Source organism: Bombina bombina, chromosome 1 (genome assembly GCF_027579735.1).
Source record: "Bombina bombina isolate aBomBom1 chromosome 1, aBomBom1.pri, whole genome shotgun sequence".
NCBI classification, from domain to species: Eukaryota; Metazoa; Chordata; class Amphibia; order Anura; family Bombinatoridae; genus Bombina; species Bombina bombina.
In genome coordinates this window covers 76450928-76473049 of record NC_069499.1, presented here as the reverse complement: position 1 = coordinate 76473049, position 22122 = coordinate 76450928, and the positions used below count along the sequence as shown (strand labels likewise).

At 35.6% G+C, this 22122-nt stretch overlaps 1 protein-coding gene across 1 annotated transcript in view; it reads left to right on the top strand.

The window, feature by feature from the left end:
* LOC128644856 (cholesterol 24-hydroxylase) overlaps positions 1 to 22122 on the top strand; it is a 156544-nt gene that overhangs the window by 32719 nt on the left and 101703 nt on the right. The window contains exon 2 of the mRNA XM_053697477.1: positions 7753 to 7830. Coding sequence (XP_053553452.1) covers positions 7753 to 7830 — 78 coding nt within the window. The remainder of the gene's footprint in view (positions 1 to 7752; positions 7831 to 22122) is intronic.

The following is a 22122-nucleotide window of genomic DNA, read 5'->3' as shown; positions in this document are numbered from 1 at the left end:
AATAGTATAAGACAATGTATTTGAATGGAAAGGGATATATTAAATATATACATACATATACATGTCTAAATTTGTGTATGTATGTGCATATTTACATATGTATATATGTGTATACAGGCGTATTTATGTTTCTATATGTATATACATACATTTATTCCTCATATATATACATGTATACACATATATAGTTATGTATATGCGCCTAAGAGCTCTTTCTACTTAAGCCTGAAAACAAGAAAAATTATTTTAACTAAATTAACATTTTAAATAATGTATTTTACTGTGTATGTACTGTAAATATTTTACATTCCAATGTTCTTCACATAGGGTAAAATGTTCTATGTATTTATAAATATCTGTATATACCTATACCTATGTTTACACACACACACACATATATATATATATATATATATATATATATATACACACATACATTTTATTTATATATATATATATATATATACTGTATATATGTAAATATATATTTTATAAATAATACCAGATATATATAGAAATATATATTTAAACATAAATAGAAAATTTTCTTCTATGTGAAGAACATTGGAATGTAAAATATTCATAACTACCTTCAGGTGAGCACAGTTGGTCTAATGCGTGTCGGGTTAGTGTGCGAGCGATGTGTTGCGTTTTTTTTCTTCATACATACTGCACATCCATACTACACAGTAAATTAAACTATATTAAACTATTAATTAACCTTCCCTAACTATTATACTAAAATTACATTAAACTTACACTAAAATTACATTAAACTAATAATTAATCTACCCTAACTGTTATACTAAAATTACATTAAACTACAAATTAAATTAACTATATTATATAGTTAAAAACTTAACCCTACTCAAATAATTTAAATCTACAATTAAAGATTACAAAGTTGCAAAAAACTAACAACTAAGTTACACAAAATAACAAACACTAAGTTAAAAAAATGTAATTTTAGTATAACAGTTAGGGTAGATTAATTATTAGTTTAATATAATTTAATGTAATTTTAGTATAACATGGTAGATTAATTATTAGTTTAATATAGTCTAATGTAATTTTAGCATAATAGATAGGGTAGGTAATTAGTAGTTTTATATAGTTTAATTTAAATCTAAAGGTAAGTTTTAATTTATTATAAGATAGGGATGAGTTAATATTTAATATAAAGTTAGCGGGTTGTTAGGTTTAGGGGTTAATAGCTTAATTTAGTTTATGGCGATGTGGGGGGCTGGCAGTTTAGGTGTTAATAGGTTTCATAAGTGGTAGTGATGTGGGAGGCCAGGGGTTTAGGGGTTAATACATTTATTTAGTTGCAGTGGGCTCCGGGATCGGAGGGATAGGGGTTAATACGTTTAGTTAGGTGCGGCGGTGTCAGGGAGCGGCGGAATAGGGGTTAATAACTTTATTTAGTAGTGGCTGGGTCCGGGAATGGCGGGATAGGGGTTAAACATTTTAGTATAGTGGCAGTGTTTACTGACAGTATATAAATAAAGCTGGGAAAAAGCCAAATAGCAGTGAGATCGATGACTGTCAGCTAACAACAGTCCGCTGCTCATCGCCCCATACTTGGTGCACAGATTTTTGACAGCTTTTATATAAATATGGAGAGCTTATTCAGGTCCGCGGCCGTGATGTTAGGCAATGTCAGGCGAGCGTATTGTTGCCGTCGAATGCAGCATAGTTGACGGCTTGATAAGTAGGCCTCAATATCTTATTAAAAAAAAAAATATTCATAGAAATGTTAAAAAAAGTTATAGGGGTTTAAAGATCAATAGTATAAGACAATGTATTTGAATGGAAAGGGATATATTAAATATATACATACATATACATGTCTAAATTTGTGTATGTATGTGCATATTTACATATGTATATATGTGTATACAGGCGTATTTATGTTTCTATATGTATATACATACATTTATTCCTCATATATATACATGTATACACATATATAGTTATGTATATGCGCCTAAGAGCCCTTTCTACTTAAGCCTGAAAACAAGAAAAATTATTTTAACTAAATTTACATTTTTAATAATGTATTTTACTTTGTATGTACTGTAAATATTTTACATTCCAATGTTCTTCACATAGGGTAAAATGTTCTATGTATTTATAAATATCTGTATATACCTATACCTATGTTTACACACACACACACACACATATATATATATATATATATATATATGTATATACACACATACATTTTATTTATATATATATATATATACTGTATATATGTAGATAGATATTTTATAAATAATACCAGATATATATAGAAATATATATTTAAACATAAATAGAACATTTTCTTCTATGTGAAGAACATTGGAATGTAAAATATTCATAACTACCTTCAGGTGAGCACAGTTGGTCTAATGCGTGTCGGGTTAGTGTGCGAGCGATGTGTTGCGTTTTTTTTCTTCAGTTTGCGTGCTCCATTGGAGTCTATGCGGAGAATAAGTTAACATAATATCCATAATCCTGAAGCAAGCGTATGTCGGCTTTCACTCGCACACAAAAAAAATTATTTCTACTTGTAATACGCTAACCTGCACATTAAAAAATGTGTTTGCGTGCATGAAAAAGCACTAGATAGTTGAAAGTAAACGCAAATGTAAGATATATATGTATGTCTAAATAATAATTTCATAATGATAGTTCATGTGTTTTAATGTGTATTTACTGTATATATTTTACATTTCAATGTTCTTCACATACAGAATTTTTTGTATTGTAAATACAAATGATATATATATATATACAGTATATATATATATATATATATATATATCTGTATATAACTATAACTGTTTAGCTATTCCAATAGATATGGAGAGCGTATTCAGGTCCGCAACCGTGATGTTAGGCGATGTCAGGCGAGCGTATTGGTGCCGTCGAATGCAGCATAGTTGACGGCTTGATAAGTAGGCCTCAATATCTTATTAAAAAAAAATATTCATAGAAATATTAAAAAAAGTTATAGGGGTTTAAAGATCAATAGTATAAGACAATGTATTTGAATGGAAAGGGATATATTAAATATATACATACATATACATGTCTAAATTTGTGTATGTATGTGCATATTTACATATGTATATATGTGTATACAGGCGTATTTATGTTTCTATATGTATATACATACATTTATTCCTCATATATATACATGTATACACATATATAGTTATGTATATGCGCCTAAGAGCCCTTTCTACTTAAGCCTGAAAACAAGAAAAATTATTTTAACTAAATTTTCATTTTTAATAATGTATTTTACTGTGTATGTACTGTAAATATTTTACATTCCAATGTTCTTCACATAGGGTAAAATGTTCTATGTATTTATAAATATCTGTATATACCTATACCTATGTTTACACACACACACACACACATATATATATGTATATATATATATATATATATATATATATATATGTATATATATATACACATACATTTTATTTATATATATATATATATATATATATATATATATATATACTGTATATATATATATATATACTGTATATATGTAGATAGATATTTTATAAATAATACCAGATATATATAGAAATATATATTTAAACATAAATAGAAAATTTTCTTCTATGTGAAGAACATTGGAATGTAAAATATTCATAACTACCTTCAGGTGAGCACAGTTGGTCTAATGCGTGTCGGGTTAGTGTGCGAGCGATGTGTTGCGTTTTTTTTCTTCAGTTTGCGTGCTCCATTGTAGTCTATGGGGAGAATAAGTTAACATAATATCCATAATCCTGAAGCAAGCGTATGTCGGCTTTCACTCGCACACAAAAAAAAATATTTCTACTTGTAATACGCTAACCTGCACATTAAAAAATGTGTTTGCGTGCATGAAAAAGCACTAGATAGTTGAAAGTAAACGCAAATATAAGATATATATGTATGTCTAAATAATAATTTCATAATGATAGTTCATGTGTTTTAATGTGTATTTACTGTATATATTTTACATTTCAATGTTCTTCACATACAGAATTTTTTTTATTGTAAATACAAATTATATATATATATATGGATATAACTATAACTGTTTAGCTATTCCAATAGATATATAGGCATAGATATATATTTCATATTAACATTATCACATATATAAAAATATACTGTATATTTAATAATTAAAGAAACATTCCATGTGAAGAACATAGGAATGTAAAATATGCATAAAGCACTTTGTGTTTTGCACTTTAAGTCTAATGCAGTGTTGGGTTAGCACACATGAAAACATAGTTATCGCAAGGCACTTTATGGAAACATTAAATATAAAATAATAATAATTATAAAAATATATTATAGATACTGAAAAAAACTCTAAAATATCCATAGAATATATATATATATATACAGGGAGTGCAGAATTATTAGGCAAATGAGTATTTTGACCACATCATCCTCTTTATGCATGTTGTCTTACTCCAAGCTGTATAGGCTCGAAAGCCTACTACCAATTAAGCATATTAGGTGATGTGCATCTCTGTGATGAGAAGGGGTGTGGTCTAATGACATCAACTCCCTATATCAGGTGTGCATAATTATTAGGCAACTTCCTTTCCTTTGGCAAAATGGGTCAAAAGAAGGACGTGACAGGCTCAGAAAAGTCAAAAATAGTGAGATATCTTGCAGAGGGATGCAGCACTCTTAAAATTGCAAAGCTTCTGAAGCGTGATCATTGAACAATAAAGCGTTTCATTCAAAATAGTCAACAGGGTCACAAGAAGCGTGTGGAAAAACCAAGGCGCAAAATAACTGCCCATGAACTGAGAAAAGTCAAGCGTGCAGCTGCCAAGATGCCACTTGCCACCAGTTTGGCCATATTTCAGAGCTGCAACATCACTGGAGTGCCCAAAAGCACAAGGTGTGCAATACTCAGAGACATGGCCAAGGTAAGAAAGGCTGAAAGATGACCACCACTGAACAAGACACACAAGCTGAAACGTCAAGACTGGGCCAAGAAATATCTCAAGACTGATTTTTCTAAGGTTTTTTGGACTGATGAAATGAGAGTGAGTCTTGATGGGCCAGATGGATGGGCCCGTGGCTGGATTGGTAAAGGGCAGAGAGCTCCAGTCCGACTCAGACGCCAGCAAGGTGGAGGTGGAGTACTGGTTTGGGCTGGTATCATCAAAGATGAGCTTGTGGGGCCTTTTCGGGTTGAGGATGGAGTCAAGCTCAACTCCCAGTCCTACTGCCAGTTTCTGGAAGACACCTTCTTCAAGCAGTGGTACAGGAAGAAGTCTGCATCCTTCAAGAAAAACACGATTTTCATGCAGGACAATGCTCCATCACACGCGTCCAAGTACTCCACAGCGTGGCTGGCAAGAAAGGGTATAAAAGAAGAAAATCTAATGACATGGCCTCCTTGTTCACCTGATCTGAACCCCATTGAGAACCTGTGGTCCATCATCAAATGTGAGATTTACAAGGAGGGAAAACAGTACACCTCTCTGAGTGTCTGGGAGGCTGTGGTTGCTGCTGCACGCAATGTTGATGGTGAACAGATCAAAACACTGACAGAATCCATGGATGGCAGGCTTTTGAGTGTCCTTGCAAAGAAAGGTGGCTATATTGGTCACTGATTTGTTTTTGTTTTGTTTTTGAATGTCAGAAATGTATATTTGTGAATGTTGAGATGTTATATTGGTTTCCCTGGTAAAAATAAATAATTGAAATGGGTATATATTTGTTTTTTGTTAAGTTGCCTAATAATTATGCACAGTAATAGTCACCTGCACACACAGATATCCCCCTAAAATAGCTATAACTAAAAACAAACTAAAAACTACTTCCAAAACTATTCAGCTTTGATATTAATGAGTTTTTTGGGTTCATTGAGAACATGGTTGTTGTTCAATAATAAAATTAATCCTCAAAAATACAACTTGCCTAATAATTCTGCACTCCCTGTATATCAGTATCTATAATTTTTAATAAGTATTAATATTTTTTAATATCATATATTTAATATATAAAGATATAAATAAAAATATGTATTTAAAATAAAAATAGCATATTCCTGTATGCAAAGAACATTGGAATGTGAAATAGTCAGATTGGCACAGGAGCGATGTGTTCGTTTTTTTTTTCTCCATTGAAGTCTATGGGTGAATGCTTTAGCCAAAGTTCTCAAGTTAGTGCGTGCCAGGTTTCACTCTTGTGGAAACTTTTTACTTTTAACTTGTAATACGTGCTGTCATGAATACCTCATGATTTAGCTGCCAAGGGGTTAAGTCTCTTTAGTTTGTGAGCTAAAAACAGTTGTTTGTTTTTTAAGAAGAATTGTGTGCTGTGTTAGGTAAGCATATGATTTCCATTTGATGTGCCAGAACCCCTAATAAATAGTTTCTAAGTCCCACGTGACTAAATGTTATCATATAGGCATTGGTGCATTCAGCCAGTAAAAGTGTCGATTCTAGAGACACAGAGCAGTGTTTCTTCCCAGAAACCGATAAGGTCAATAAAGGGACATGGGTCCATGTAGATATGTGTTTAAAACATGTTATGACATTAGATGAAGGGAAATATGGCAACCATGTCATATTTGGTATCAAACTGATTCTCACCATGTAAATAAGAGATTGCCTTTCTGTCTATATGAAAATGGATGTATCTAGAAGAAATTATAATGTGTTCTCTGATTTCAGCCAAAGGTACTTAAAGTTTATTGACTGTCGTAAAAGATAGGGGGTTTCCCAGCAAGCCCCTGCAAAGGGGGTGAGGATGTATAATGGTCTTGTGTTTTAACACTGAAATTGTTCTTCTTACATGGGAGGCTGTATACCAACAGAGTGAGAGACCATCTTTTCCTGCCAATCTCCCTGGCACAGATACCAAGACTAGTGAAGTATAAGGGTTCTGCTTTTTCTCTTTTTTTATTTTAAAAACTGTTTGGTAATATCTTTTTATTATTAATGCATTGTGCTAATTTTTCACATAATAATCCTTCAATTATTAAGCTTTGGCCTTTGTCTAATATTTAAACCATGTTACTCAGACTGGTAGTATTAGTACTGTGATTTTATGTTATTTTTTGCAAAATTGTTTCTGGGTTTTCCTTAAGATTCCCCATATCATATAATTTTAAGTGGTGGCAGCTAGATATAGTGTTAGTTTAGTGTTGGGGGCATTAAGGGGGAGTTTTGGGCATTTCTTTTACATCTAGCACAGACTAGAGAGTGCTGTTAACCCTTGCACCAACTGAGCTAAGTCACAGGCTTGCTTGGAGTGGCTAAACTGTGACAGTGTAGTGACAGTAGAAGGGGTCTAATAACCCTTTCTGTGGCAAACAAGTGACTGGCCCAGTTTTGGTTAACCTTGGTCATCACACGTGCCCTACTCAACGCGCAGAAAAATATTAATTCTAGCAAAGTTTGTTTGTGCGGGATATATATATATATACAGTATATTACTTTTGAATGCTCCTTTTCACAAATTATCATTAAATCAGTGATTAAAACTGTACTTTGAATACTTCAGGTAAGTATTAATCTTCCACCCCCAGCTACTTCATAATACCACCTTCTATACAAGGCAGGGTAAAGACATATGCCTTAGATATTTATTTGACAGTTCATTTATATTTGTGCATATATGTGTAGGTATATGTATGAATTTAGTGCATATTGTTTTATTACTTGTTGTACTTTTTAAGGAAGTGACATTGAGAAGTCCTTTTATTCTTTTTAGCTTTCTCTTTGGCCATACACCAACAATACTACGGATCATGAAAAAAAATGACCTTGTCTATGATACATTTTTGGAATGGTAAGTTATGTGAGAGTGATGCATATGAATGTTGATACTAAACAATAACTACATCAGTGCTTTCCAAGCTGTGTGTCGTGACATATTAGTTTGTCAGCAGCAGTGTGTAGGTGTGTCCCTGCTTCAGCACAAATTTTTTTGCTTAAATTTTTTTTTGGTTTCCGACTTTCCGCCTGCCTGCTACACATATCACATGGTTGACTTGAGATTGATACCTAGGGGGTCACAGATCATCTTAACCTATTGGCGCAGCTCAGTGGGAACTAAAACTATTCCCATTGGTGGCTTTGGCGGGACATTGGCTCCTGACTGCACGTGTAGTCTCCTTAATCGGCTCGTGACTGCATGTGTAGTCAGTAAGTGGGATAGCAGTGTGTTTGCAGTGCGGGCAGTAGTCAGTGCAACTCGCAGAGCTCTGAGGGTGGCAGCTTAAACGCTGAGCTGAAGTCAGAAGTCAAAGTGTTTTTTTTTCTGCAGCTAGCTCCCAGTAGTGCATTGCTCTTGATATATGCTCTTGATATATGATCCTGCATTGCTCTTGATATATGATCCTGCTCTTGATATATGGATAAGAAGTGGAAGCTTAAAAATGCTTGATGATGAAATGCAAGTGTCTTTATCTAATATTCCACCAAATATTCAGAAACTGTGTTCATCCCATCAACCTCATACACCCCATTAAAATAGTAAGTAGTTATTGGTGTTATTAAACTTTTTTTTTAATTCTTGCACATACATACTGTTACTTGTAAATACATTTCGTTATCACATCATTTATGTATGTGTCCGTATCTCTTAAAACAAGTTAGTTTAACCTCCTATTTGCTAGTACATCTGAATTACTGTGTCGCGAAATGATGTAGGCTTAAAAAATGTGTCACCAACATGAAAAGTTTGGAAAGCTCTGAACTACTTATTAATACTAAATAATAACATTTTATGATACGTCATAATACTGTGAGATTAAATTTTGTATGTAAAAAATAAGCAGTAACATTAATCTGTGTCCCTACAGGATAATGAGCATAAAGATTCTCTATTTCCCTGTCACTTTATAGGGCACTAAATTCAAAATGAAACCTTCAAGATTTAGACAGAGCATTACGGCAGCTCTCAGCTTCCTCCAGCCAGTGAAGTGCAAAGTTTGAAATAAGGACATACTTTCCTCTAACCCAGAGTGCCATAGCAACGGCCGATCAGAACGCTCCACACATTATGAGAACTAGAAGAATCAGGCACTGCTCGGAGTGTACATAAAAAATTGCAAAATCATTTATTGAAAAACAAATTAAACATCAGACAGACATGGCAAGATGTCTAAAGTCAGGAGAGTTTGATATATTTTGCGTCCCCTTATCATTAATAAAGTAATTGATGTCCCAATCTTTAATATGGAGGGGCGCATGTTTTTCAACATTTGAAAAATTTTGAATGTTTGTGCAATTTCAAATGTAATCGTTTTTCTAATGCTTTCTTTAAATGTAATATTCAAATTATGCAGTATTCGAATAGAAACATTCAAATTGATATATTTGTATCTATTATGTATCAATTTACTAAATTCCCTACCTCATAACCTACTGAACTTCTAAATAGTATTTGTTAAATCAAATGTTACATTCAAAATTCCGAATGTGAATATTTGATCTAATTCTGAACATTCAAAAACAGTAGTAACATTGGAAAACCAGAAATAACATTTGATTACCGAATTTTAATCGATTTTCATTCTTATCAACATTCGATTCGATTGCACAAAATAAATGTCCACAGGACTATTCGTTCTACCAAACAAATTGCACTTTCAGCAAATTCACTCATCTCTACTCTTTATTCAATTACTTTATTGATGATTAAGAATGGGTGTCCAGGGCAGTTCCTTTTTCTGTTCCAAATACCTTAATGTTTGAGACTATCCTCATGTTTTATATAGAGTGGGTTCCATAGTATTTAGAAGGGCAAATCAGATTATCCATACCTGAGAAAACACATATACTTTATAGATAGGATGTATTTTTGTATAATTAGTGGTTGAACACAAACACTGATATGGAAATGAGTCAAAATGATCATAGGTATTTTCTTTGTTTTGCAAATCTAACTATGCCAAGGTCTAAAGCAATAAATTAATGTGTTTTTAAAACAGTTGTTTTTAATAGAAAAGAAGGAGTTAAACCTTCCCATGTATGTCTATAAATAGGGTAAGGTAACTGATATGGGTTGGTCTATGAATAAGCGCCACTGGAGGCGGTGAAACGCATCAGTCTTTCGCTGCCTTAGACATCTTGACCTGTCTGTCTGAGGGTTTAAATGTTTTTTTTAATAAATGCTTTTGTCATTTTTTATGTACACACCGAGCAGTGTCTGCTTCTTCAAGTTCTCATAACAAAACATTTTTTGCATTTTACTCCCATCATTAAGACGTGCACAGTCTTTTGACATGCACACTTTCTGAGGCACCAGCTCCACATGCAAGCGTTCACAGTGTATACATATATGAGTCTGTGATTGGCTGCTGGCAGTCACATCATACAAGGAACAGGTAAATGGAAGGAAATGTTTAAATTTGTGAGTAAAAAATCTACTGCTCGTTCACAATTCAGAGTGTTATTGTATTGTTCTTTAAAACAAAAAAGGATAGACACCTAGGATATGAGAGTCCTGGTGTAAAAGTAAGGGAATTCAGCACTCTTTTATATATTTAAAGATACTTTATTGTATACATATAATTAAGGGTAGGTATATCCTGTCATCATGACTAGACTCATATCCTAAAGGGATAAGTGCAAACAATTTATATGTGCTCAAACTAATATAAACTACACATAGAAAACACACATCTGATGTCAAAAGTATAAGACATGCAACTCCCTGCTGCACCAGACCCTATACAGAATAGGACTTGTCTGGCCAGGTTACCTTGGGGATCTATGCATGCAATATTTTAAAATAGTAGCGTACATGGCATTAGTATTGTAGCAAGGCAAATGGTAAAGTGATCAATTCGTTGTATAGGCATATGCATAAGCATCCAAACCTCCAAAGACAATTATGTATATGTTTGTATCACTTGGTCGGCATACAGCAAAATAGACATCCATGCAACCAAGCAGTAGAGAAGAAAGCAGGTAGCTGAACATGCAGAGATAGCAGCGTAAAAGCAAGCATCTCACTTGTCAATACAACACTGTTCAACTATTCATTTCCAATATGTCATTTAGGCTGCAAAGATTGTAAATAACACTTTCCATATAGGAGTAAGAGGTGCTGGCTACAAACAGTTCAAAACAGTCCAGACCACTTGCAAATCAATCAAGCAGGCTCCACATCTAGCGGTTCTGTAATAGCCCAAAACAATACCTCTCCTTGTAAGTGCGTATCACTGTATGCCAAAGGAACATGAATCCTATGCTTGCAAAACTTGGCAGTCAGCTCCCAGTGGGTAAAACTTTCGTTATGTACGAAACTTCTGCCCGCACACAATCTAAACCAAAACATACGACATCAGATCGTGAGGCCACCGCCTACGTGTGTTTCACCCCTATTAGTTGTACAACGGGGCTTCGTCAGGGCGTAATGACATCACAGGACCATGCATAATTTATTGTTTTTTAAAAGTCCAGCCCACTGACAAATAGTGAAATATTATTGGTCACCTAGTTACATAGATTTGTATTACATTTAAGATTTCAGTACAAGCCTCGGCACCAAACAGAAATGTGCAATATATATTATATATTATATTATTATATACATATTTACATAGCAAAAAATGTAGCAAGTGATAGCAAAACAAACTGATACCTTATAATTTCTATTTACGTGTAGATGGAACACATATCACAGGACCCAGGAAAGGTATACCAAGTAGATTGATACATCTTACCCATGCTACACAGTATATTATTATTTTTATTATTATTATTATTATTATTATTATTATTATTATTATTAAATGAGAGGTAATAAGTATACATTCATAATCTATACACTTTGTCGTTAGTGTTATCTTATACTCATTTAGTAAAGAAACACTTCACCATTTCTTGGTATCTATAGCTTGATGCTATACATAATACATATATTTGAACTCACCCAATATATATATCTCTCATGCTGCTGAAGATACAGTTACTAGCCTAAGAAACATGAAAAATCTAGCTTCTCATTGAGGCCACTAGGTGAAAGAGTTTTTAGCCAATATGTCCACCTAGACTCTTTTCTTAATAAGCATTTGTCTTGGTCACCTCCCCTTCCATTTACAATACCTTTATCTATCCCTATAAATTTTAACGACTTTTGACACTCAAGGAAATGTCTGGCTATACTGCTATCCAAATCTTTATTTTTAATGTCATCTCTGTGCTTTCTAATTCTGTCCTTAAACTTTCTCTTCGTTTTTCCTATGTAAATTTTTGGGCAAGAACAGTGGAGGAGATAGACCAAGCCTTCAGTATTACAATTAAAGAAGTATCTAATGTCATAGAAATTAACCCCATTCCAGGAAAATCTTTTGGTTCTTTCCATATACTCACAAGTTACGCATTTGCCACATGGAAAATTACCCCTGACCTTCATATTAGATAGCCAATTCTTTGGGGAGGCCACATAGTTACTGTGAATTAGTTTGTCTCTAAGATTTGGGGCCCTTCGTGCTGTTATGATGGGATGTTCCTCCAATTCTTCAGCCAAATTTTCATCAGCCACCAAGAGTTTCCAATTCTCTAGGGCCTTTCTCAATTTTATTTTTATCATTTCTAGTCCTGCTATAGAGGAGAATATCTCTATTGCTACGTCTTGCCCTTTTATATGCAGGTTCAATACATCTTTTGAGTAACCTCTTGCACCTAAACTATACTTCATTTCATTAGCATGTTTCTCAAATGATGATCGTGTTGTACAGTTCCTTCTGATCCGAAGGAACTGACCAACCGGAATACCTCGTTTCAAGGATGGTGACTGGAGGCCTGCAGGAGACTGTTGGTGGCTGTTGGCTTCTTATAGTTTTCTGTTGTTAGGTTTCCTTTTTAATTTTAATGTCCAAAAACATGATCTCTTTAGTAATATATTGGCACGTAAGGAGGATATTACCATTTTTGTGGTTTAGCTTGCCAATGAATTCCAACAGTGTATTAACTGAGCCATTCCACAGCAACAGTATATTGTCCACATATCTTAGCCAAATCTGTACAAAGTTGTCAGTATAGTATAGTATAGTAGCTGAATTGCTCAAAAAATTGCTCAAAAACCTCTTGATTTTCCCATGCTCCAAGATGAAGACATGCATATGTGGGAGCACAAGTTGCTCCCTTAGCTGTCCCTCAAACTTGTTTATAGACCTTATTAAACATAAATATATTATTTTCAAGGATGAATTTCATCAGTTTAACCCTTTCGTGACAGGGTTAAAGTGTCTACATCGGAACACCTGTTCCGATGTAGACAAATTGAAACTACGATCGCGAGATTTCAATTATTGGATCGCATCTGGGGGGCGTCCCTACAACCCTAGGAACGCCCTCCAGACCGCGATCAAGTCCTTGAAGCGCAGAAGGCTTCAGGACAGCCGCTTGTTATGACGTTCTATTCCGTCATAACGGCTTTAAAGCCCAGTGTAAATATGACGGAATAGAACGGCATAACGGCGTTAAAAGGTTAAGCACAAATTTGGTATGTTTGTCATGGGTACTTCCACGGTTTTCAATGAAGTGCCTGCACACCTCCAAACCAACATCATGTGGTATAGAGGAGTACAGGCTCTCCACATCAAGGGAAACTAATAGTGTTTCATTTGATACACTTAAACCATCAAGTTTCCTGAGAAGATCAGAAGTATCCAGGACAAAGGAGGGCAACGTATTTAAAAAAGGTCTCAAGAAATGATCCACATAGGTGCCTATTTTCTCTGTTAAACACCTGTTTTAGATTTTTATGTAACTTAGGGATGCAATAGAAAACCGGCATTGTAGGATGAAGGGGGTAAAGATATTTAAATTCTTCTAATGTTATAATACCCTCAATTTTTGAATCATTGAGAATCTTAAAAAGAGAAGATTTTATAGTCTTTATTGGGTTAGATGGTAGTTTAAGATATTGATTTCTATCTAATAATTGTCTTTTGACTTCTAACACATACTTGTTTTCATCAAGAAGTACCAAATTGCCACCTTTGTCGGCCAGCTTAATAATTAAATTGGGGGCATTTTCAAGTTATTTTAAGGCTTTTCTTTCCTTCAAAGTAAGGTTATCATTTATAACCCCTGTAAACATTATTTTTTCAATATAATTTTCGACAGCTTTTATAAAATGTTGTACTGTATTAGTGTGAGCGGTGGCATATATCTATACTTTGCTCTAAAACCATTTTGTATACTTGAAATCTGCTCATTACTGTCTCCAAAATCTTCAAATGTATGCTGTAATTCATTATCCTTTAAGAGACTTTCTAAGTCAGATATCGCCAAAGAGTCCTGATTGTCCAAGGTGACAACATTAAAATTCTCTTTATTTTTGTTTTTAAACATCTGTGATAGTATAATATATCTTGCAAAATACCGCAAGTCTTTGAGAAATTTAAATGTTTCAAGATGATTTTTTTGGACAAAAGGAAAGTCCTTTCTGTAAAAGATCAACATGGGCCATATTGAGTTTAAAAGAGGACAAGATGACTATCTGAAAATTATTCCCTTTAGGGGTTCCTAGAATTCTCTCTGTCTCCCTCTTCTCCTCCTGTAACTCTGAACCCGCATCTAATTTTGTGCCATATTCCCTGCTCTGCTGAACCATGTTTGATATCTCCTTTCTTGTATATTTATATTTCCACCTTTTTTCTCTTCGTTTCAAAACTCCCCTTCGTTTCCTGTCACTCGCTTTCCGTTTTTTGACCTCAAGTCTTCAGTCTCTACATCAGAGTTGTCAGTCCCTGAATCATATGAATTCCTCATAGTAAAATATAAATATACTTTATTTTTCTTAAAATCATCTTGGTCCTTTCCTAGTTTGCATCTTTTCCTTAATTTTATATCAGTTTGTAGCCTAACTATCACATATTTTACATCATTGTTTAATTTAACAAAATTCTTGTCATTTTCAGATAGATTTACCTCTTTTAGGCCTAGATTTGGAGTTCGGCGGTAAAAGGGCTGTTAACGCTCCGCAGGTTTTTTTCTGGCCGCACCATAAATTTAACTCTGGTATCGAGAGTTCAAACAAATGCTGCGTTAGGCTCCAAAAAAGGAGCGTAGAGCATTTTTACCGCAAATGCAACTCTCGATACCAGAGTTGCTTACGGACGCGGCCGGCATCAAAAACGTGCTCGTGCACGATTCTCCCATAGGAAACAATGGGGCTGTTTGAGCTGAAAAAAAACCTAACACCTGCAAAAAAGCAGCGTTCAGCTCCTAACGCAGCCCCATTGTTTCCTATGGGGAAACACTTCCTACGTCTGCACCTAACACTCTAACATGTACCCCGAGTCTAAACACCCCTAACCTTACACTTATTAACCCCTAATGTGACGCCCCCGCTATCGCTGACCCCTGTATATTATTATTAACCCCTAATCTGCCGCTCCGTACACCGCCGCAACCAACGTTATCCCTATGTACCCCTAATCTGCTGCCCCTAACACCGCAGACCCCTATATTATATTTATTAACCCCTAACCTGCCCCCCACAACGTCGCCGACACCTACCTACACTTATTAACCCCTAATCTGCCGAGCGGACCTGAGCGCTACTATAATAAAGTTATTAACCCCTAATCCGCCTCACTAACCCTATCATAAATAGTATTAACCCCTAATCTGCCCTCCCTAACATCGCCGACACCTAACTTCAATTATTAACCCCTAATCTTCCGATCGGAGCTCACCGCTATTCTAATAAATGTATTAACCCCTAAAGCTAAGTCTAACCCTAACACTAACACCCCCCTAACTTAAATATAATTTACATCTTACGAAATAAATTAACTCTTATTAAATAAATTATTCCTATTTAAAGCTAAATACTTACCTGTAAAATAAATCCTAATATAGCTACAATATAAATTATAATTATATTATAGCTATTTTAGGATTAATATTTATTTTACAGGCAACTTTGTATTTATTTTAACCAGGTACAATAGCTATTAAATAGTTAAGAACTATTTAATAGTTACCTAGTTAAAATAATTACAAATTTACCTGTAAAATAAATCCTAACCTAAGATATAATTAAACCTAACACTACCCTATCAATAAAATAATTAAATAAACTACCTACAATTACCTACAATTAACCTAACACTACACTATCAATAAATTAATTAAACACAATTGCTACAAATAAATACAATTAAATAAACTATCTAAAGTACAAAAAATAAAAAAGAACTAAGTTACAGAAAATAAAAAAATATTTACAAACATAAGAAAAATATTACAACAATTTTAAACTAATTACACCTACTCTAAGCCCCCTAATAAAATAACAAAGCTCCCCAAAATAAAAAATTCCCTACCCTATTCTAAATTAAAAAAGTTACAAGCTCTTTTACCTTACCAGCCCTGAACAGGGCCCTTTGCGGGGCATGCCCCAAGAAGTTCAGCTCTTTTGCCTGTAAAAAAAAACATACAATACCCCCCCCCCCAACATTACAACCCACCACCCACATACCCCTAATCTAACCCAAACCCCCCTTAAATAAACCTAACACTAAGCCCCTGAAGATCTTCCTACCTTGTCTTCACCATCCAGGTATCACCGATCCGTCCTGGCTCCAAGATCTTCATCCAACCCAAGGGGGGGTTGGCGATCCATAATCCGGTGCTGAAGAGGTCCAGAAGAGGCTCCAAAGTCTTCCTCCTATCCGGCAAGAAGAGGACATCCGGACCGGCAAACATCTTCTCCAAGCGGCATCTTCGATCTTCTTCCATCCGGTGCGGAGCGGGTCCATCTTGTTCCGATCAGCCAATAGAATGCGAGCTCAATCTGATTGGCTGATTGGATCGGCCAATCGGATTGAACTAGATTCTGATTGGCTGATTCCATCAGCCAATCAGAAAATTCCTACCTTAATTCCGATTGGCTGATAGAATCCTATCAGCCAATCGGAATTCGAGGGACGCCATCTTGGATGACGTCCCTTAAAGGAACCGTCATTAGTCGGGAGACATCGGAAGAAGAGGATGGATCCGCGTCGCCTGCTTCAAGATGGACCCGCTCCGCACCGGATGGAAGAAGATCGAAGATGCCGCTTGGAGAAGATGTTTGCCGGTCCAGATGTCCTCTTCTTGCCGGATAGGAGGAAGACTTTGGAGCCTCTTCTGGACCTCTTCAGCACCGGATTATGGATCGCCAACCCCCCCTTGGGTTGGATGAAGATCTTGGAGCCAGGACGGATCGGTGATACCTGGATGGTGAAGACAAGGTAGGAAGATCTTCAGGGGCTTAGTGTTAGGTTTATTTAAGGGGGGTTTGGGTTAGATTAGGGGTATGTGGGTGGTGGGTTGTAATGTTGGGGGGGGGTATTGTATGTTTTTTTTTACAGGCAAAAGAGCTGAACTTCTTGGGGCATGCCCCGCAAAGGGCCCTGTTCAGGGCTGGTAAGGTAAAAGAGCTTGTAACTTTTTTAATTTAGAATAGGGTAGGGAATTTTTTATTTTGGGGGGCTTTGTTATTTTATTAGGGGGCTTAGAGTAGGTGTAATTAGTTTAAAATTGTTGTAATATTTTTCTTATGTTTGTAAATATTTTTTTATTTTCTGTAACTTAGTTCTTTTTTATTTTTTGTACTTTAGATAGTTTATTTAATTGTATTTATTTGTAGCAATTGTGTTTAATTAATTTATTGATAGTGTAGTGTTAGGTTAATTGTAGGTAATTGTAGGTAGTTTATTTAATTATTTTATTGATAGTGTAGTGTTAGGTTTAATTATATCTTAGGTTAGGATTTATTTTACAGGTAAATTTGTAATTATTTTAACTAGGTAACTATTAAATAGTTCTTAACTATTTAATAGCTATTGTACCTGGTTAAAATAAATACAAAGTTGCCTGTAAAATAAATATTAATCCTAAAATAGCTATAATATAATTATAATTTATATTGTAGCTATATTAGGATTTATTTTACAGGTAAGTATTTAGCTTTAAATAGGATTAATTTATTTAATAAGAGTTAATTTATTTCGTAAGATGTAAATTATATTTAAGTTAGGGGGGTGTTAGTGTTAGGGTTAGACTTAGCTTTAGGGGTTAATACATTTATTAGAATAGCGGTGAGCTCCGATCGGAAGATTAGGGGTTAATAATTGAAGGTAGGTGTCGGCGATGTTAGGGAGGGCAGATTAGGGGTTAATACTATTTATGATAGGGTTAGTGAGGCGGATTAGGGGCTAATAACTTTATTATAGTAGCGCTCAGGTCCGCTCGGCAGATTAGGAGTTAATAAGTGTAGGCAGGTGTCGGCGACGTTGAGGGGGGCAGATTAGGGGTTAATAAATATAATATAGGGGTCGGCGGTGTTAGGGGTAGCAGATTAGGGGTACATAGGGATAACGTAGGTGGCGGCGATTTGCGGTCGGAAGATTAGGGGTTAATTATTTTAAGTAGCTTGCAGCGACGTTGTGGGGGGCAAGTTAGGGGTTAAGAAATATAATATAGGGGTCGGCGGGGTTAGGGGCAGCAGATTAGGGGTACATAAGTATAACGTAGGTGGCGGTCGGCAGATTAGGGGTTAAAAATTTTAATCGAGTGGCGGCGATGTGGGGGGAGCTCGGTTTAGGGGTACATAGGTAGTTTATGGGTGTTAGTGTACTTTAGGGTACAGTAGTTAAGAGCTTTATAAACCGGCGTTAGCCAGAAAGCTCTTAACTCCTGCTATTTTCAGGCGGCTGGAATCTTGTCGTTAGAGCTCTAACGCTCACTGCAGAAACGACTCTAAATACCAGCGTTAGAAAGATCCCATTGAAAAGATAGGCTACGCAAATGGCGTAGGGGGATCTGCGGTATGGAAAAGTCGCGGCTGAAAAGTGAGCGTTAGACCCTTTAATCACTGACTCCAAATACCAGCGGGCGCCCAAAACCAGCGTTAGGAGCCTCTAACGCTGGTTTTGACGGCTACCGCCGAACTCCAAATCTAGGCCTTAGAGACTGCTCAACTTCATTTTTTATTTTTTCTAATCTGATTTTATTTCTATCAACCATTTCACCCATTAGTGTCAAGAAACAATCAGAAAGGCTTTGGTTCCAATCCTCGAGAAAAATGTCACCCCCATCTTCTTCCCTTAGTACTGTATCAGGATCAAGGTGGAGGCATAGGCCTCGGGGGATATAATTTTATTTTTGACATAATTCTCAAGACTTGATGTTTCTGCCCTTATTTTTACTTGTCTTACTAATACATTTTTATTGGCTAGATTACGAGTTTTTGTTGGTAAGGCTTGCGGTGCTAACGCTCAGTTTCAGCTCACCGCTCACCTACAAACAACGCTGGTATTACAGGTTTTTCCAAGCCCGGCGTTATCCTCTAAAAAGTGAGCGGAGAGCAAAATTTATCTCCACATCTCACCTCAATACCAGCGCTGCTTACGGTAGCGGTGAGCTGGCTAAACTAACTACAATTAATTACAATTACATTAAATAAACTAAAGTACGGAAAAAAAAACACTAAATTACAGAAAATAATTAAATAATTACAAGAATTTCAAACTAATTACACCGAATCTAATCCCCCTAATAAAATAAAAAAGTCCCCCAAAATAATAAAAATCCCTACCCTATACTAAATTACAAATAGCCCTTAAAAGGGCTTTTTGCGGGACATTGCCCCAAAGTAATCAGCTCTTTTACCTGTAAAAAAAAATGACAATACCCCCCCAACATTAAAACCCACCACCCACACAACCAACCCTACTCTAAAACCCACCCAGTCCCCCCTTAATAAAACCTAACACTAACCCCTTGAAGATCACCCTACCTTGAGACGTCTTCACCCAGCCGGGCACAAGTGGTCCTCAAGAGGGGCAGAAGTCTTCATCCTATCCGGGCATATGAGGACCTCCAGTCGGGCAGAAGTCTTTATCCAGGTGGCATCTTCTATCTTCATCCATCCGGAGCGGAGCAGGTCCATCTTCAAGCCAGCCGACGCGGAGCATCCTCTTCTTCTAACGACTCCCGACGAATGAAGGTTCCTTTAAATTACGTCATCCAAGATGGCGTCCCTTGAATTCCGATTGGCTGATAGGATTCTATCAGCCAATCGGAATTAAGGTAGGAAAAATCCTATTGGCTGATGCAATCAGCCAATAGAATTGAGCTTGCATTCTATTGGCTGATTGGAACAGCCAATAGAATGCGAGCTCAATCCTATTGGCTGATTGGACCAGCCAATAGGATTGAACTTCAATTCTATTGGCTGATTGGATCAGCCAATAGGATTTTTCCTACCTTAATTCCAATTGGCTGATAGAATCCTATCAGCCAATCGGAATTCAAGGGACGCCATCTTGGATGACGTCATTTAAAGGAACCTTCATTCGTCGGGAGTCATCAGAAGAAGAGGATGCTCCGTGTCGGCTGGCTTGAAGATGGACCCACTCCGCTCCGGATGGATGAAGATAGAAGATGCCGCCTGGCCATCTGGAGGTCCTCTGCTGCCCGGATTGGATGAAGACTTCTGCCCCTCTGGAGGACCACTTGTGCCCGACTGGGTGAAGACGTCTCAAGGTAGGGTGATCTTCAAGGGGTTAGTGTTAGGTTTTATTAAGGGGGGGTTGGGTGGGTTTTAGAGTAGGGTTGGGTGTGTGGGTGATGGGTTTTAATGTTGGGGGTATTGTATTTTTTTTTTACAGGTAAAAGAGCTGATTACTTTGGGGCAATGCCCCGCAAAAAGCCCTTTTAAGGGCTATTTGTAATTTAGTATAGGGTAGGGATTTTTATTATTTTGGGGGGCTTTTTTATTTTATTAGGGGGATTAGATTAGGTGTAATTAGTTTAAAATTCTTGCAATTATTTTATTTTTTTCTGTAATTTAGTGTTTTTTTCCATACTTTAGTTTATTTAATTTAATTGTAGTTAATTGTAGTTAATTTAGGAAATTATTTTAATTATAGTGTAGTGTTAGGTGTAATTGTAATTTAGGCTAGGTAAATTTGTCTTTATTTTAACTAGGTAGTTATTAAATAGTTAATAACTATTTAATAACTATTGTACCTAGTTAAAATAAATACAAACTTGCCTGTAAAATTAAAATAAACCCTAAGATAGATACAATGTAATTATTATTTATATTGTAGCTATTTTAGGGTTTATTTTATAGGTAAGTATTTATTTTTAAATAGGAATAATTTATTTAATTGTAGAAATTTTATTTCGTTTTATTTAAATTATATTTAAGTTAGGGGGGGTTAGATTTAGGATTAGACTTAGTTTTAGGGGTTAATACATTTAATATAGTGGCGGCGACATTGGGGGCGGCAGATTAGGGGTTAATAAATGTAGGTAGGTGTCGGCGATTTTAGGGACAGCAGATTTGGGGTTAATAAAATGTAACTAGTGTTTGCGAGGCGGGAGTGCCGCGGTTTAGGGGTTAATATATTTATTAAAGTGGCGGCGATGTCCGGTCGGCAGATTAGGGATTAAAAACTTTAGTTAACTGTTTGCGATGTGGGGGGGCCTCGGTTTAGGGGTTAATAGGTAGTTTATGGGTGTTAGTATAATTTTTAGCACTTTAGTTAAGAGTTTTATGTTACTGCGTTAGCCTATAAAACTCTTAACTACTGACTTTTAAATGCGGTAGGAGTCTTGACAGGAGAGGGTGTACCGCTTACTTTCTCCAAGACTCGTAATACCGGCGTTAGGAAAATCCCATTAAAAAGATAGGAAACGCAATTGCCGTAAGTGGATTTGCGGTATGCTCGAGTCACGGAATAAAAGTGAGCTGTACACCTGTACCTGCCAGACTCGTAATACCAGCAGGCGTTAAAAAGCAGCGTTGAGACCTCTCTTTTTAAGGCTAACGCAAGACTCGTATTCTAGGCGAATATTTCTTAAAACATTGGTGAATGTTAATAGGTTGTTCATCCTCACTTTCTGAGGTAAATACACTAATATTACTAGATAATGTCTCTGATAAGTCAGCCTCCCACTGCTCATCTGATAAAATGAACGCCATAATTGCCCTGATGACAGGATTGCCACTTCAAAAAAATTTAAGATTATTGTTATTTAATCAAAGAAGGTAGCTATATGCTTAGAAAAATTTTGTAATCTGGAAAAAAACAGGTTTGTCTACCAATATATTAGA